Below are 19,548 nucleotides of genomic sequence, written 5' to 3'. Positions count from 1 at the left end.
ATGAGTAGATTTTAAAGGTAAATTCAAAAGAGGTATTCCAAAATTTCAGCAACCACAGCAATGTGAGAATGATTCATCAGGGTCCCAAATACTGATATAAACATGCAGTAGTTTCTAGTAGGTATATAATAGCAACAAATCAAAGCCAGTCACAGCCAGATCTCTCATCTGAGACCAGCTGTGAATTTGGACTCTACAATAAGAAAAATATATGGAAAATATGAGAAGAGGTTAGAAGACTAGGGGTGATCAAACGTTAGAAAGGAGGCTGTAGGGAGTGAGTTTCAAAAATGATGGTGCTAAGTTGCTCAGTGGTTGGAGTGCCAGGTCAAATTTGAAAAGACCTGGGTTCAAATCTGGCCTCAGACTGTGAGAGTGGTAAGTCACTTAACCCCAGTAGCCTAGCCCTTACCACTCTTCTGCCTTGGAAATTATACTTGTATCAATTCTAGGACAGAAAATAAGAGTTGTAAAAAAATGGAGATTCTACAGCCTGCAAGAGAGAAGAACTGAAAGGAATGAATCTGATCACTTAAAATTTTTTCCTAGTCCTTCAACATTGGGGAGAAGCACTATCTTCTTTATAATCATTTGTAACATAATAAAGGAAAAGGAATTTCAGAAGGATGCCTGAAGTACCAGAGAAAAATAAGGAAGAATATTTTGACTCTCAGTGGTTTCTGAGACAATGGGAATGCAGGGCAAATATTTATGCATATTTTGCAATATTATGCATATTTATTTTGCAGTTCTTGGAACCTAGCAAAATTTGATTTTATTTCCCCTTGTGTATTTTTTTACCCATGTACAATATGCTTCAGTGCTATCCATAAAGTTATTTGTTTAAATCTTCTGTTTAAGTTCTGTTCCTGATCTAGAACATGTGAACTCCTAGTTAGTAGGCACCTAAAAGGATCACCATTGCTAAGAGGTAGGTTTAATTGTAAATCTCTTGGATTGGGGACCAGTAACTGCTAAAGGGGATGAACACTTGGTTATATCCATGGGAAGTTATTTGGTGTCTCTTTCTATGGGGAAAATCAGAATCCCTCTTCCTATTGGCATTACCTCTGTGGTGGAGAGAGAAAAAGTATTAGGAATAAGAGAAGAAAGCGGTAAGAAGGATATCCAGGAACTCTGGACGTATATGAGCTTGCAATCACAGGTAGGAGAGACCATCAAATTACAAGTACACAAAAATTGCCATGACAAATGCCAAGAACCACAGACTTTTCAAAAACAAGAAGCCCAAAGCAGGAGGGGTTTCTTTGCTGTCATTGGGGGGATCCCTGGTCTTAGTTGCTTTGATGATCCTTTTTCTCTGAGACAGGATAGCTTCACGGGCTCCATTCCACTTTCCTGGACCCATGAGACGAAATTGGATTGGTGTACATGGACCAAAGAAGACTTCCCAAGCCAGTTTTGGATCTTTGAGCAGTAGGGACAGCATGTTGGGCTTGACTCCAGAGAAGCTGGAGATTTCATCCATGTAGTTTACATATTGCACTTGCAAGGCAATGTGTCTGCTCGGCACATATCTGGAAACAAAAGGGAAGGAAATAGGAAGACTGTCAGTGAGTGAACTTGATCCTAACTTCAAAGTTTTTCTTTAAAAAAAATGACTTGAACACTCTTCATTTGGAATCACGGGATTTTAGAGCTGGCAGCAACTATAGGCAGTCTATTCTCAATCCCTTCATTTTACAGGAGCTTGAATAGAAATAAGGAAAAGGAAAGCGAAAGTCAGCACAACACAACAATGGCAGAGCTGACATTAGAACTCAAGTTTCTTGATTTCTAATATAGAGCCAGGGCAGGTAGATGGTCCAGGGAATAGTGTGCTGTTCCTGAAGCCAAGAAAACTCATCTTCCTGAGTTCAAATCTAGCCTCAGATATTTACTAGTTGTGTATCCTGGGCAAGTGACTTAACCCTGTTTGCCTCAGTTTTCTCTTCCTTAAAATGAGCTGGAGAAGGAAATGGCAAATCATTCTAGTACTCTAATATCTTTGCTGAGAAAACCCCAAAGGGGATCACAAAGATTTGGAAACAACCAAGCAACAACAAAAACAAAAAAATTAGTGTTCTTTCCACTATACTATACATTTTGGTGCATTAAAATTTATGATGGCCAAGACAGAAAGAGAAAATAGCCCACACTAGGTATGGCTTATGAAAGCTAGTGAATGTTACATTTGATTTCTTCATTTGGATCCCTTTTCAAATTCATGATGTATCTCATTCTTGAGTTCAAGTTGTATTCCTCAGTAGTCTTATAATGAAATAGTAAGCTCCTTAAGGGCAGAATTATTTTGTTTTTGTCTTTCTGTCAACAATCCATATCACCAGGTTGGCTCCCAGTAACACTCAGTAAATGTTTATTGAATGGGGTACTACAGTTTTCATTGTAGATCCCCAGGCCAAATTTTGTAAATAAGTCATCCCTTGCAATTTTCACCTTTTGAGGGGAAGGTTCTGAGAGGTTATATAGTGAAAAAATAAGACAACAGATTTCAAAATACTATGAAAAGTTAAAAGTAGCATACTGTCATGGTGATCATTGTGATGATTGACATTTCAGTGTAATTGTTTTTTTTTCAAGAACTAGGACCTTTCCCAATGAATGTCATCTTTCAAAGTACTCTTTATGGGATATTTAACCCAACAATGTTGCCATTGAACAAAACATTTCATAATTTCCTTTGAAATTGCCTTCAGAGCCATATTATAACTCATGTAGACTTGTAACAGGGCTCTACTTCTTTTGAGGGGGGGGGCAGAAATGCTATTCCCTAGTTTGACCACTTACCTTATTTATACAACTGAGTTCTGAATGACTGGGCTTTCCCCACCAAATCAAATCTGCTCTTAAAGGACCAAGGCATTAGGTACCATTAAGAATATTCAGAATATGAGCTGTAAGTAATTCCAAAAGAAGAGAATCCTTAAAAAAGTTTTGAGCCAATGGAAGTACCATTGGAAAAAATAAGATCAGGCTTCTGAAGGGGTGGCACAAAGAGTCAAATAAGTTCTAATATATTTGCATTTTTAATATTTATAGTCTTATAGCCATGACACAACTCAGAATTATTATTTTGAAGTGTTTTCCATGATTCCTGAAGTAATTAGGACACACTTGATTTAGAGTCAGAGAAGCTAATTTCAAATCCAGCTATGCTAATTTCTACCTGTCTAACCTTGGTCAATTTACTAAAGTTCTCTCATCCTCAGTTTCCTTATCTAGAAACATATAGTTGGAAAGATAATTTATGAGATTCCTTGACCTCAAAATGAAATAGCCAGAAAGCACTAGCTTTATCTACATATCTCTCTCCTCCATATTTTTTTTTTCCACTGAGGTATGCTGGTTTGTTGCCAGAGGCAATGGTGAAAATGACAAATATCTCATACTTATTAGGTGCTTTAAAAATTTTTAAGTGTTTTCCTTAGCCTTGTGAATTAGGTAGTATGAATGTTATCATCCCCATTTTATAGATGAGAAAGCTGAAGTATAGAGATTATGACTAGCTGAATGCCATATAACTAAGAAGTGGTAAAACCAGGACTCACATTTGCATCTCAAATATTTTCTATTTGCATTATACCACACAGGTGTATATATGTTTATATATAGTGGCATAGTGGATAGAGCATCAGGCCTAGAGTCAAGAAGAGCTAGGTTAAAATTCAGTCCCAAATACTTAATAGCTGTGTAATCCTGCACAAGTTCCTTAAAACTCCATTTACCATGGTTTTCTCATACGTAAAATGGGAATAATATCACCTACCTATTTATTGTGAGCATCAAATGAGATAATATTTATAAAGTGCTTAGTACAGTGTCTGGCACATAGTAAGTTTTCTATAAATCTCAGATATTATTATATATAGGATATCATTTCTAATTAACTCTTGTGTTCTAGTAAACTCCAACTTTTGTTGGAGTTGGTGATACAGATAAAGAATAATTAAATATTTTCCTGAGGCCCCTTCTAGCTCTAAATTTATGATCATTTATTCCTATGTATCTTTTTCATTGACTCACTTAAAGACCTGTATTTTAACTCCAAAATTAGTATTTCATAGTTTTATTTTTAAAATCAAGTGATTTTTTAAGAATAGGTTGAATTCTTCTTTCCATCATTCAAAGTGAATACTTAAGCTGAAAAAGATTCTCATTTGAAAAGCCATCATTACTCTAATTTTGGGAATGAGGAAATTGAGGCTCAGAGAAATTAAGTGATATATTATAAATTGTACAATTAAGGAATACAAAGACTTGAAACTTTGTCTCCTAACAAGTTTGACATAGAAATCTATCACCACCCACAATGAGCTCTTCTGCTGTCTTTTCTGGCCTTTGTTGTCTATATTCTTTTATATTCATTATCTATTTGTTTCCCTGTCTCCCTATCATCTTATCATTGATCACATATGTATGTATATATGTATGTATGTGTATATGTGCCACATCTCTATCTAGATTATAAGTTTCTGGAGGAAAGAGACATTTTGTCCTTTTTTTATAAGCTTTAGTGATTAGCACCATGTCCCATATATTAGGAAGAGTCAATAAATATATTAACTGACTGTTAGCAAATTACTCAATTTTTGTTGTGTCAATTATATCTGATTTTTTAGGACCCAATTTGAGGTATTTCTTGGTAAAGATACTGGAGAGGTTTCCCATTTCCTTCTCCAGCTCATTTTACAGATAAGGATATTTAGGCAAACAGGATGAAATGACTTGTCCAGTGTCATAACACTAGTGTCTGAGACCAGATTTGAACTCAGGAAGATGGGTCTTCCTGATTCTAGTCCAGATGGTCTATCCACTGTACCACCTAGCTGCCCTAATTACACAGGACCCAGTTTTTAGGAATTCAAATATAGTACCTGAAAGAGAATTTACAATCAGTGAAAAATTCAATTGTACAATTGCATTGATGGAGCCTTGGACTATTAGGTTGTACCTTTTCTCATTTTCCTTTTTTTTCCTGATAATATCTGCCATCATAACATCTTCAGGAGGGAGTTTGATCAAACCTGGAAAAGAATCAAAAGATCCATCTTTACTTTCCAACTGAAAATGGTAATAATCTTTGTAAATGGACATGATGGTTCATCTTTCACTATGTTAGTAACAAAGATAAAGATCATTGGATGGAGCTGGAAGCACTGACCAGAAAACCCAAGAATGACAACAGATGATTTGGAAGGTTCAGGAGCAGAAAGGAATGAATGACTTCTGGATTTCTCTTTCGATCACTCACATTTTCCTTCTTACCTTTAAAGACTCGGGTAGCCCCTCTGACCTGCAGCTCTGCAATTGGCATGATGGCCCCCAGGGGCTGGAGAAGGCCAATCATGGCCAATGTTGGCTTTTCCAGGAAAGGAGGGAAGACATATTTGTAAAGGGAGACATGGTTGTTTTTTGTTTTGATAACAGACTCCTCAAGAAAGGGGAAAGAGAAGGAGTAACCCGTAGCAAAGATGACAGCATCAATATTCTCTTCCTTGGTGCCATCTTCAAAGATCACAGCAGTTTCAGTGAACTCCTTCACGTCTGGCTTCACAGCAATCCGGCCAGAGATGATACCATTGGGGAGGTCATCACCCACAATAGGGTACTTACTGAAAAATCTGTTAGGTGATATTCAAGAAAACAGAAACAAAGTTTAAACCATCAAGGTACTACGGGTGATTTGATCATTCAATCAGATATAGGCTATGTCTTTCCCACTCTGTTAAAATGGGTACTTCTCCAGAGGATGATGATACTATTGACCCATCAGCAAGAGGACATAGCATCTTAAGTCTTTTTCCCCCCCAAAAGTAGTGGGAGTGAATTTACACAGAGCCATCCACATACTCTTGCCTGGTCCCTCTAATAAGTGGCATTCTGATTATATAGAACATTTAACTGGGTTTAGGAGTGAAATCTAAAGAACATAACAGGGAGTAGCAAGGAATTAAATAGTGGATCGAAGGATACTAAGCAAAAGTAATTTAGAAAATGTGATACTTCCCTGCATTATTATATCAATGATGCCATTCCTGGCAAATAGTTCATTCACCCTTTCTTTCATTTTCAGAATGAATTACATACTTCCTATACGTCAGGTATTAAGGATACAAATAAGCACTAGGGGATACAAATAAGCACTGGGTAATACTAAGCACTGGGGATACAGATATAAGCAAGCTAAGCTGTTCCTGTCTTCAAAGAGTACACTTTCTAATAAACTAAGATCATATATGAGGGGAGTGGTGGTCACGGAGGAGTGTTTTGGAGGGAAAAGTTGGAAAGAGTAGTAACCAGGATTATATTAAAAAGTACTTGTGAAACATGGTATCATGATGTCTTTATTATCCTCAGAGGTATAGTTGGAAGGGAATTGGTGAGGGGATGAATGGGGAAGATGGTATGGAAATGACTAGGAAATGGAATAGTAGTTCTCAAACTATGCAAAATAAGATGGACTCTCATAATTAGAGCCTAGTACCCCAGGAGTAAACCTGGGAGTAAACAGAATGACTAAAACTGAACTCATCCTGGCTTCTCCCAAATTAAGACAACTCTTGATAACTATTTCTGAAAATGGACCTAATTTTCCTCTAGGTCCTGAATTTCAATTATTTTGGATTTCTTCATTTATTTTTACACAATCAGGCCTCTTAGTCTGTCATTTTTTCTTTTGCAGTGTCTTGCCTTTAGTCTCTCATTTTCATTTCCATTTGTTAGTCTTGATTCTTAGATTGACCATAGGTCTTATCACAAGAGTTTCTTAATAGATCAGATAGTGAAAAGAACATTGACTTTATAGTCAGTGGACTGAGGCCAAACTCTTGGTTATCTAATACCTGTGTGATTTTAGTGTGATGGTAGGCAAACTATTTAACTTCTCTGGCCCTCAGTCTCCTCATTTATAATACAACAGTCTGAGAGTAGTTTATTTCTAAGGTCCCTTTCAGTGCTAAATTTTACTGAGTCTCCCTTTACACCAATGGTTCAGTGCAGCCTGAATCAGACTAAAATATAAGAGAAATGCTTAAAAAATAAGTTGAAAATATAACAAAACATAGGTAGTGTTAATTTGTGACTTTCTAAGACAAAATGCTACCTGCAGTGATCTGTTTCTATTTGAATGTGACATATTTTCTCATGCCAAGCTCCATAATATTTCCCTGAGTTTCATCATCTGTAAAATGAGCTGAAGAAGGAAATGGCAAACAATTCTAGCATATTTTTAAAAATACCCAAATGGGGTCATGAAGAATCTGGCATGACTAAAAATGGCTGACCATAGCAAATCATGTCAGCTAGGTGACATAGTGGATAAAAGTTGGGATTGAACTCAAGAAGACTCATTTTTCTGGGTTCAAAGATGGCCCTAGACACTTAATAGCTATTTGACCATGGACAAGTCACTTAATCTTGTTTGCTTCAGTTTTCTTATCTATAAAATGAGTTAGTGAAAGAAATGGTAAACAACTCCAATATATTTGCCAAGAAAACCCCAAATGGAATCACAAAGAGTCAGACATTGTTGAAAAACAATGAACAACAACTCAGAAAATTTTTAGAACTTGCCTGCATTGACTTTTTATCACTAGAAGGAGATAGGAAGAATAAAAGCCATATTTTATATGTAACTCATCATTTCACCAGATAAACACAGACATATCCAGCTAGAAGCCCTCAAAATGTCCACAACTGCTAAAGATTGGTGGGAAGAATGTCTCTATATACTGCTAATATTAGTCATTTATTACTTTATATTGTTTTTTCTCTGTTCATGCACCTAATTCTTACCTCCCAGATTTTAAACTCCTAAAAGGCAGGGAATAAGACTGTAGTAATATGTTTATGTTCTTCCAAATTGCTGCTCGAAGGCTTCCTCCATACTACCAAGGGAGGACACAAGCTATGCATTAGTTATCCTTCTTTTCACTAAATGACCAGTCCACCTTGTTTTGTACCTACATGATGCCTTTCTTCCATATGACTTATTTTAATGGCTATTTATAAATAAATTAGAAGAAACCTGGGCTGGTGAATGGAGAATTGTTTTTGGAGAGAAGGAAGATCTCTGATGAGTTATTTGCTGGTTGTGTAACTCAGGACAAGTAACTTGAGCTCTTGTGACTAGGCAACTCTCTAAGACTATTTGTTGAAGACCATTTTCTTGTTGTAGTGGTCCAAAAATTTATAGCTCTCAGGGGCAGCTGGGTGGCCCAGTGGACTGAAGGTCAGACCCAGAGATGGGAGATCTGGCCTCAGACACTTGCCAGTTGTGTGACCCTGGGCAAGTCACTTAATCCCCATTGCCTAACCCTTACCACTCTTCTGCCTTAGAACCAATAAGCAGTATTGATCTAAGACAGAAGTTAAGGGTTTAAAAAAATTCATAGCTGAGGCTCTATCCACTGGCCTCTAAATCATTACCATATATATATACCTTGATTCATGGTGAGATCAATTTCTTTCTCTCTGGACATACCTGGTAAGTATTTCCTTTTTCAAGATTATGGAATCTATTAGTTTCAATTTTTTTCCCTTTCTCATGTTAATTATTTGGAATTTTTTCACTTGTACAAAACTTGATTTTGTGATTTTATTGTGATTTTAAAAGTTTCTAAATTGAAAAACAATTTATAATTTTGAGGAATAAAGGGTAGTTTTAAATTCTTAAATATGGTCCACATATCAACTCATTCTCACCAATTAAATTAAAATTTTGAATTGGAAGAAAGCCCATGTTTCCTCAAGTACAGTCTCACACATGATGAGGAATTCTGATTAGCATTAATGACTAGGGTATAATTAGTAATTCTGGAATTTATTGTCAAGTGAGTTGTGGGTAGGGAGACCAATAGGGACAACATAGACGGCAATTTAGACAGGCAAGACAGTTGGACTGGTAATGCAGTTGTTCCTTGAACTATGGTTCTTTCTTAATCTTCACTGCCTATAATTTCACACTATTTACCATTCATATCTCCTCCCACCCTCACTAGCAAGAGACTCTCTATAGGTGCAAGCTAGAATTAGACAGAGAAGTATTGGGGTGGTGGTAAGGTCCTGAGATAGTGGTCTTTACACTGTTGTGATGGAAAGGTAATAGTTCCCTAACTAACGATAATACCTGGAAAAAATCACAGCTGCTCCACATTATTCCTATCTCTATCCCTCCAAAGTAGAAAGTTCTGCATTGAACATTCAGACCATGATAGCAAGGTTTTCAGAGAACTCAGGGAAATGAAAAATCCAGAAAGTGATTTGGATCATTTACCACCTCTCAAGATTTTGGGCTATAGTTTTATTACTACATTTCTATGTAACATATCTTCTCTGGAAAATAGCATTTTAGAATGGTAGTACCTGTGGGAAGGTTTCAGGCCATAGTTTGTGTGGTCAAATCTTGAATTCACTTTATTTTCTTCCCACATATTCAGTAGGCACATGGGGATAATATGGCGGACGATAGTTCTGAATCGAGTAAAGTATGTAACATCCATTGGATAACCATTACATGAAACACGGCTGATTATCCATGATCCTGACCTGGTGCTGAGGAAAACCTTTTTCAAAAGGCAAAAAACTTCAGATTAGGTAGTTCTCAGTTATCCTTGTACATGGTGATAGAAGCATAGGATAAGAAGTTGTCACTTAGGATTAAGCTACCTTCTTATCCTTCAGAGGAGAACAGAATGGGGCAGGGGATAGAGATGGGGAAAAAAGGGAAAAATAAAATTAGACGTAGACCTCAAGTGGTATATTATTTAGGGATTTGGGGTTCATAGTATGTAACATTTGCGTGTATCTTAACTGTATTAAGGAGACACAGGGGAGGAAGACTAAAACTGGAATGTAAAATGTGTCATAAAAGAGGGCAGGATAGAAATTGCCAATAATTCTTCAACTGGAGAGTACTCAATAGGTTTTCAAAAGAAGGACCCCAGTGAGAGACTGTAATGAATTAAACCTTTTTCACAGCATGGCTGAGATCCACAGTGATATCTGCTCCAGAGTTCCCCAGGCCAATCATAACCACTCTTTTGTCTCTGAAATTTCCAGGATGTTTATATTCCCAGCTATGCAAAATTTTCCCTTTAAATTTCTTTAGACCTGTAAGGGTAAAAACCAACAATAAAAGTCCTTAAAGATTTTATCTTACTCCAGGGTGAACATTCTCTAGGGGATAGGTCTTTCCCAAACCAGAAATCACAATATCAATACTAAGTATTTATTCTTATGCAGAAGAGTAGAAAGGCTAACAATTGCGATTAAGTGATTTGGCCAGGGTCACACAGTTAGGAAGTGTCTCAGGTTAGATTTGAACCCAAGTCTTCCTGACTCTAATCCTGGTGCCCTATCCATTGTGCTACCTAGATGCTCCTTTTGTACATTCTTTAAAAATGTTCATTCTGATACTGTACTGTCTAAGACATAGAATGGCAGATAAATGGAATAAGTTAGGGATAAGTGACCTTAGTAATCTAGTATTTGATAGACCCAAAGATACCAGCTTTTCAGATAAGAATTCACTATTTGACAAAAATTGCTGGAAAAATTGGAAAACAGTATGGGAAAAATCAGGTATAGATCAGTACCTCATACCCTATACCAAAAGGTTCAATGGGTATGTGATTTAAACATAAAGGGTGATTTTATAAGTAAATTAGGAGATGATGAGATAGTTGATCTGTCAGATCTATGGAGAGGGAAAGAATTTATAACCAGACAAGAGATAGAGAACAATACAAGATGTAAAACTAATAATTTTGATTATATTAAATTTCAAAAGGCTTTGTATAAACAAAACCAAATTCACCAGGAGTAGGAGGGAAACAACAAACTGGGAAAAATTTTATAGCAAATTTCTCTAATAAAGGTCTCATTTCTCAAATATATAAAGAACTAAGTCAAGTTTATAAGAATATAATCATTCCCCAATTGATAAAAGGTAATTGGATATGAATAGGCAGCTTTCCAATGAAGAAATCAAGGCTATCCATAATAATATGCAAAAAGGTTCTAAATCCCTCTTGATTAGAGAGATACAAATTAAAACAACTCTGAGATACCATCTCACACCTATAAGATTGACCAATATAGCAGTAAAGGAAAGTGATAAATGTTGGAGGGAGATGTGACAAAATTGGGACACTAGTGCATTGCTGGTGGCATTGTCAACTGATCTACCTATTCCCAAGGGAATTCATAACCAAAGTGCTATAAAACAATGCAAATCCTGTGTACCAGTAATACCACTTTTAGGTCTGTATCCCAAAGAGATAAAAAAGGGTAAAGAATGCATATGTACAAAAATATTTATAGCTGCTATTTTTGTGGTGGCAAAGGTTTGGAAATTGAAGGGATGTTCATCCATTGGGGAATGACTGAACAAATTGTGGCATATGACAATGATGGAAGCCTGTTGTGCTTTAAAATGATGAACAGGATCTCTAGATTTTGCCTGAGGATTTTACATTTGTTCACTTTCTAGTTTTTTAATTTGCATGGCCAATTCATTGACCTCTACCCTCCCTAATTTGTTAATATATTAACTCAAGGATATAAATTTCCCCCTGAGTACTGCTTTGGCTGCATCCCATAAATTTTGAAAGGATGTCTCATCATTGTCATTTTCTTCAAGCATGCATCCTAGCTTATTATCCTATATTCTCCTGTATATCCTGAAGCTATTCACTTTTTTACTGATTAGATTCAAGTTTCAAGAAGGCAGAGGAGCCACAGACTTCTGGTGCTTAGTCAGTGTTTGTGGATTTAAACAATAACTTAACAAATATTTATTAAGTGCCTATTATCTACAGAGCACCGTGCTAGCCAGTAAGGGGGAAACTAATTGGACAAAAATTTGGTAAAACATAAGAGAAATCATCCAGGAAAACTATGATAGGAAAAGGTGTTAGGCTGCTTATATAATGAGAAGAAAGGATACTATGTAGACATGATGAATTTAGTACTGGTGCTCTTAAAATATCAAAAGACTAAAAAAATAAGGGCAGCTAAGTAACACAGTAGAGCTCCAGGTCTGGTGTATGGGGGGCCTGGTTCAATCTGACTTGAAACAGTTCCTAGCTAGCCCTTGCCACTCTTCTGTCTTAGGGGGAAAAAAAAGACAAGGATTAAAAAAAAAGACCCAAAGAATATTCTTTAGCACACCAAGAAGATCCTTAGGGATAATTCCTGGGAAGATATTGATAAGAATTGCATAGGAGGAGGTATAGAGGGTTCTTACTCTGAACCACTCACCTTAGCACCTACATGGATGAGATCAGATATCTACTGGAAAATTAGAGAAAATAAGGTGTCAGGGGGAGAGATCATGATTGATTTAGTCACAGGGATCATAAAAGTCTTCATAGAGGAGCTGGCACTTGAATTGGCTTTTAAGAATGGGTCTCGATGGTGGGAGGGCAAAGAATAAGCTTATGGAACAGTTTGGAGAATTATCCAATATTGAGGAAGCACAGAGTATGAGAATGAAGTGATGAGAAATCTAACAAGTAGGATATAGAGTAGATAGAAGGAATTAGTATGAGATGGGTATAGATTTGTAAGGTGCTGTCAGATGTAAAAGTAGCTAAAAATTATAGAATTTGAAATTAATTTAGGGAGCCATTGAAGGATTTTGAAAAGGAGTAATAGGGGGTAGTGAGTGACTCAATGGATTAAGATCCAGACCTAGAGACAAGAGTCTAGGGTTCAAATCTGCCCTCAGACACTTCTTAGTTATATGATCCTGGGTATGTCACTTAACTCCCATTGCTTCACCCTTACCACTCTTCTACATTGGAACTAACACACTTTATTGATTCTAAGATGAAACGTGGGCATTAAAAAAAAAAAAGGAGCACTATACAGTTTGGCAGAGAGCCAGCCTAGAAGCCAGGAAGACATATGTTCAAGCCCCACATATGATATACATTACTATGTGATCATTGACAAGTTACTAACCATTTGGCACTCTGGGCAACTCCCTAAGACTGTAAGTTGCAGAGAAGGTACCAATGTGCTTTGGCAAAAAGTGTTTCATTACTTGGAAGTTCTCTATATCACTAAAATCAGAAGCCTATTTTGGATCTATATGATTAAATCAATGAAAAGAGAAGGTTTTTTGGGCAATCATACAAATGGAACAGAGTGAGGGTGACATTACTATACAATAATTATAAGAGTTAAAATTAATATGCAATACTTCAAATATTATTTTATAAATTTTGTTATCTGACAAAATAGAACCATGTGACTAAGTTAATCTACCTGCTCAAAATGCCCGCTCCACCAATAAATTAGATACTTTAATAATAGATTAAAAATTCATACCATTCTTCCCCATAACCCCTTTTAGACCTTTCACTTTGCATTCCCAAACACAAATAATCAATTGAATGGATGAAAATTTTGTCTATCAGTCTTGTCTTTCTTGGTCACTCCAATGATTAAGCTTAATAATAATTCAAACTTTTTTTCCTCACAAGACAAATCTGAAAGTTTTTGCTATGGTTTTAATGATTTTTTTTAATTTAAAATTTATAATGTGCATCCATGTTAGACATCACACTCCCCATAGATCACTTGCCTGGAAAAGATGCGAGTGGTAAGTAAGGTTCAACATGATGACCAGTGCAAACCAAAACAGCATCAAAGACAAATGATTCCTTTATTCCAGAAGTCTCAGTGACTACATTCCATTGACCAGTGATAGAAAAATCTGGTTGTTTTGTAACACTGAGGACAGTGGTCTAAAAGAAAGCAGAAAAGTCTAAGCAAGGAGGAAGATTAATTGATATTGGGTTAGGAAGATTGTGGCTGTTGCCAAAAACCCTGGTAAGGAGACTAGCCTTCCTCTCTTTCCAAGATTATCTGTAGCCATCCTATAAAAGGAAGACTACGCCAGGCTCCTGAGGCTTATGTTACTAAACTGACCCTCAAATAATAGAACTTTTTTGTATCATTGGGAGGAAGTACGTAGCCAGGTGAGTTTTCTGTTTGGTAGAGCACTATAGGAATGGGGATCTTCTTTCCTCTCTTTGATCTTCCTGAAGGCTAAAGTCTTAACTCTAAGCCTCAGCCTTATTGGTGGGGTCCTTGCTACCAAGTTTCTGTCTACCAAATTCTGACTTTTTGGACTGCCAAATTTAATAATGTAGTACCAGAGTCATCTATGGCATGTATCACCCAATTTTGCTGCCCACCATCGGACATCTCTGACATGTCTATCTGAACTTCTACTTTATGGCTTGCTGCCAGAAATTCGTGGCACTGATATTTTACATTTTCTTTACAAATGTCTTTCTATTGTTCACAACCAGGACCTTCCTGGTTTACCCCCCCTCCCCAAACTCTTACTCTCTTCGTATCCCTAATTCTCATCTCCCACTACATCAGGGTAGTCTCTGAATCTTAGCATCCTTACTCTGACTATATCCATTCCTAATCAAGACCCAGACACTGGGCTGTATGTATGAAAATAATCTTAAATAGTTCTCAAAATATAAGTATCCTTGGAACAAATACCTACTATTGATCCCAAGACAGAAGGTAAGGGATTAAAAACAACCAACCAACCAATGGTTTTGATTGGAAAAGCCTTCCTGTAAGAGCTGTCACATAAACTGAACTATAAATGAATCTAGGATTCTAAGAGGCAGAAATGAGGAAGAAGTACATTCCAGGAATGAGGGGGAGCCTGTGCAAAATCAAGGAGTCTAGATTTAGGAAACCAAGTTCAGAGAACAGCCACAAAGCTGACTCTTTTAAGGAATGTAGACCATGACAATGGGAAAAGAAGGCAAAAAGCCTGGAGATTATACATGAGTCATATTATGATGGATTTTAAATGCACAGATGAGAACATTTTCCTCTAGGCACAGATGATACATTTTCTTATAGGCTACATGTTTCCAGGCCTTACCTTAAAGCATATATATGGCAGCAGTCCAAAGTGCTTGGCATATGAACGGAAGTAATCCATGACTTGACTGTTGTGCATGTAGTTGGGATAATCTTCTGGGATGGGGAAATCACTAAAGGTCATCATTTCCTTAGATGTATTAATTGTCAGAGATTTGTATATGCTGGCCTTCCCCTCGATAGCATCATCCTTCAAGAAAGAAGCAAGCCAAAATTATTTAGCTTTGTAATCAATGAGCAAATCCACAAATCTCACAAATCCCTGGTTTCTCATAGGCAAAAGTTCACCCCTAGTCCTTCTCTCAATCTCAAAGAAGCACCAAATATTCTTATGAAAAGAGTCTTCTTGGACCATTTCTGTCTGCAAAATTTGCTCCATGACCAGTCCAATGGTACAGAAATATTTGTATCTTTTTTTCCTAACTTACTGATACACTATTATAAGACCAGAGGTGCATGAAAGTCAGCACCCCTTGGCAAATGACATTGATTTAGTTTGAAGTTAATACCAATAGGAAAAGAATATTTTTGAATTTTGTTTTTTCTTGAGAGCCCTTAATTAAAAATGCCACTGCTTTCCACCCAATATCAGGACAAATGAAACTATTAAAAATTTAACATATACTATTTTTAACAGATTTTAATTTTTTCAATGTGCTATTCATTTATAAGTTAATTAATATATAAGTAACTGCAAGAATTTAAATTCTTGAGAGAGTATTTCTTTCAGGATACCTAAATATAATTTTTGGAGCTCAATATTCAGCTCCTCCCTTGAACATCCAAAAATATCTCTAATTGGTAAATAGCTAATTAGAAGATGGTTCATCAAACTCTCACCCCTTCCCCACACTGACAGGTAATGGTTTATTATGTATGCAGGAAAAGAATCTTTATAAAAACTTCCTGTCAGCCAGATTTTGTGAAAGGAACACATGCTAAAAGAAAATAAAAGATCCGTAGATTGGATGGTGCATGAGGTTCAAGACCTTGATTCAGTAATTCTCTCTGATACACAGGTATTAGGTCCTTTCTACTTCAGGGTCCTGATATAAGAATTGTAATAAGGGACTATTTTGAATAGTAATTGATAACTAAAGATCAGACTGTTATCTTCTTTCTTCCTCCCTTCCACCCTTCTTTCAGCCTCCCTTCTTCTCCCTTCCTTCTTTTTCCCTCTTCTTGTTGATTCTTCTTCTGGTTTCTCTAAATCAACTCAGGGTGAGTTTGTGATGTTTCAAATGAAATACTATTTCTCTTCTTCCTCTTATGTAAGGGGTATCTTGGGGAAGACAGGGAAGGATCAAATTGGAAGGAGAGAGGGTATGGGATTTCCCTAATACTACAATGAGTCTTATTTGAAGGATGGTGAAATATAGTTCCATTGGGAGAAATGACTGATAGTTCTGGAAGTTCAGTCACTATCACAACAGAGCAGATGAGACAGAGAGAGAGAGAGAGAGAGAGAGAGAGAGAGAGAGAGAGAGAGAGAGAGAGAGAGAGAGAGAGAGAGAGAGAGAGAGAGAGAGAACTGGACTTTGTCCTTCTTTCTTCTGTCTTCAAAGCCAAAGACAACCTTCAGGCTTCAGTCTCCAAGTCAAGAGAAAACAGCCTTCTTTCAAGCCAAAAAAGATCCAGCCATCAGTTGGTCTCCTCCAACTGCTTCTCCCTGTCGCATTCTAAATAGAATACTCTCATTTGAATGACAGGTCATCAGTCTCAGCTGCTCCAAACTCCTGCTACAAAATCATTCTCAAATTCTCACTTCCACAGAATTAATGCAGTTTATTAAAAATAAAATCTCATACTACTTATTTTTATCTACTTTATAATTCAAAATTTATTTATTTGAAAATAAATTTATTTATTTAATTAATTAGTTTAGAATATTTTTCCATAGTTACATGATTCCCGTTCCTTCCCTCACCTTCCCTTTCCTCCCTCCGAAAGCAACAAGCAATTCTCAAAATTAAATTATAACATTTGTGTTTATTTAGTGAAGAGAATTGGTGTTGAGAATCAAGGCATCTAGATATTAAGCAGCTGTGTGTAACACCTTTCAACCTCAGTTTCTTCATTTATAAAATGGGTTTATAATGCCAATCCTATCTAGCTCCCAGGGTTGTTGTAAAGACAAAATGAAATCATAAAAATAGGGCACTTGTAGAAATTGAAGGCCCCTTTAAAAGTAGTTCTCTTAGCCTTAGGAAATTCCAAGTAAATTTCTGAGACTTTGTGGAAAAAGGGAGGGGCTTTTTATTACATTTTTGTCATGGTTCCCATCTCTGTAACAAATATGAACAGTGGCCACAGACATGAACACTGGATCACTTTTTTGAGGCAAACTGGGAGAGTGAAAAAATGATGGGAAAAGTATATATAAAGGTGATTTAGAAGCACATCAAAGAAGTTAGTTTAGAGACTGGAGATTGAGATATATGAGCTTATGATGAAGTAAATCAGGAATATTTGTCCTGGAGAAGCAAAGGCTTGACAGTAGTGGTGGTGGAACATAAAAGCTAACTTTAAATATTTCAAGGGTTGTCATATGTAATAAAGACTGAATGTGTTCTGTTGTCTCGAGAAGACAGAACTGGCATCAATGATTAGATGCAAAGCAATAGCTTTAGGTTTGGAATAAAAGAAAAAAAAACCAACAACTTCCTAACAAGTAAAGTTATCCAAAAGTCCAATGGACTGTCTTGGCATATTTTGTACTCTGTATTATTGAATAAAGGTTTTCAGCAAACCTTGGTGGCCACTTGCTGGGAATGTGATTGAAGGGATGCTTGTTTATTCAGGGACAGATAATACTAAGTAACTTCAATTTTTCCTTCCAGTTCTGAGATTATGATTATCATTAGAAAATAGAGGAAGGGGTGATTTGGCCAACAGAATAGTGGTTTTGTGCAGACTTCTTCAACCCTGCAATTTCAAAAGAAGGGAAATATGGCAAGAATTGAAATAATTACAGCTGATTCCATGAGATAGGAAGATAGAATACCTGGGGCAAGGTAAAAACTCCAAAAATGAATGGGCAAGATCATATTCTGTTCTCTCAGTCAGCATTCATGCCTGGCCAAGATAGTAATCAGAAGCAAATTTGCAGGCTTGTGCCTGGGGGCTTGGATTTAGGGTAGGGGATTTTATAACATGATCACAAATTAAAAAAAAACACACACACACAATTCCCGAACTGGAAAGATACTAATTTAGTTCTTTTTTTTTTTAATAGTGGAAAATATTTGAAGTGAGATTTGGTTTGTATCATTTATTCCATTTTAAGACTTGCTACAAAATGTTCTGCTATGTAGTTTAGTTTATTGAGGTAGCAAGGATAAAAATCTGGCTTTAGTATTTCCCCCAACCAATCAGCTTTAAATTCTACTTCAAGAATGAAATGGAAGGCAGTGAGGGAGGCAAAGTGCAAAGATTTGAAGTCAAAATACCTGGGTCTTAATACTGATTCTATTATTTAGTACCTGTTTTCTCATCTATAAAATGAGAATCTTTCAATAGATGACCTATAAAGTCATTTCTAGTTTTACATTCTATAAATGGAAGGTCGGTTGTTTAAAAATTAAAGAAAACTTAGAGATCATAGAGTTTGAAACTGTGTTTTAGAGATTTTATAGATTAGTTCTTCCATTTTATAATTGAGGAAACTGAGGCCCAAAGAGGTCAAATAATTTGCCCAAGGTCAAATAGGTAATAAGTAGGTTAGAACTCAGATCTTCAGATCTTCAGAACCCAAATCTAATGTCTTTTTCATTATCCTAGGATGCCCCACCTTCTCTACATTTCATTAAAAAATAGATCTTAATCCAATTCCACCAGTTATGTTACTTTACTTTTTGACTTGAGCAAACAATATAGAAAGGCCAGACCTAGTTAGGAAATATTTCTTACTTGAAACTTCCAGAGTCCTCCAATGTCATCACTCTTCTCAAAGCAAGTGGGTTCAAGTCCCTCATCCAGGCAACACTTAATGGCGGGCAGGCCACAGGACCCAGCACCAATGATTGCAACTTTCTTTACCATGATTTCCTGTGTCAGAAGAAAAATCAGACAAGTCTTCTGATACTTACCCTTTTAGTGACAGAGGCTCTTTAGTTCCTGTTTTCTATATTTTCTGGCAATAAGAGGGAGTAAAACAACTCAAATACTACTTTTGGAAGTATAATATATGTAGAATTGGAAGGATGACTACAAAAATGTAACCAAGGTGTTGTGCCATGCTTCTGGCAAGAAGAAATGTTAACTTCTCCACCCAGAAGATTCGAATGTAGTTCCGGTGTGTTATTGGGTATTGGTGTCTCATTTTCCTGTGAAACTATGAATTCTGTGGAGGAAGATACTTTATCTCTCATATGGACTTTGTATCTTCCCAAGACACGAAATTGTATACAATACACAGCAAGCTCTTAATAAATGACTAGAATGTAAATTCCCAATAGAACACAAGCCCCTTGAGAGTGAGAAATATTTAAAAATTGTCTTCAAGTTCCCAGTGAGCTGGACTGAGAATCCTTATTAAATTGAGTTAAGCTGGCATTCATACACTTTAATTCTCACTTGCAAGTTGTTTAAGGCATCAAAGAA

General features: G+C 36.4%; 1 protein-coding gene across 2 annotated transcripts; it reads right to left on the bottom strand.

Annotated features, from left to right (window-relative positions):
• Positions 1-809: 809 nt before the first annotated feature.
• LOC100020065 (flavin-containing monooxygenase 5-like) lies at positions 810-18,987 on the bottom strand. 2 transcript variants are annotated; one of them, XM_056815519.1, is made up of 9 exons: positions 18,856-18,987; positions 14,948-15,136; positions 13,613-13,775; positions 9,989-10,131; positions 9,385-9,584; positions 5,287-5,642; positions 4,973-5,045; positions 2,838-2,861; positions 810-1,523 (listed from the first exon to the last, which is right to left on the bottom strand). In XM_056815519.1, the coding sequence occupies exons 1-9, from the start codon at positions 18,985-18,987 to the stop codon at positions 1,184-1,186; spliced, it is 1,620 nt and encodes a 539-aa protein (XP_056671497.1). In that variant the 3' UTR covers positions 810-1,183. The 2 variants fall into 2 exon arrangements, with proteins under 2 accessions (XP_056671497.1, XP_001372704.2); XM_001372667.3 differs by lacking the exon at positions 2,838-2,861 and having other exon boundaries at positions 810-1,538.
• Positions 18,988-19,548: the final 561 nt, after the last annotated feature.

Source organism: Monodelphis domestica, chromosome 2 (assembly GCF_027887165.1).
Source record: "Monodelphis domestica isolate mMonDom1 chromosome 2, mMonDom1.pri, whole genome shotgun sequence".
In the NCBI taxonomy this organism is placed as follows: domain Eukaryota; kingdom Metazoa; phylum Chordata; class Mammalia; order Didelphimorphia; family Didelphidae; genus Monodelphis; species Monodelphis domestica.
Note: the sequence above shows the minus strand (reverse complement) of the source record. Positions and strands in the feature narration are given on the sequence as shown.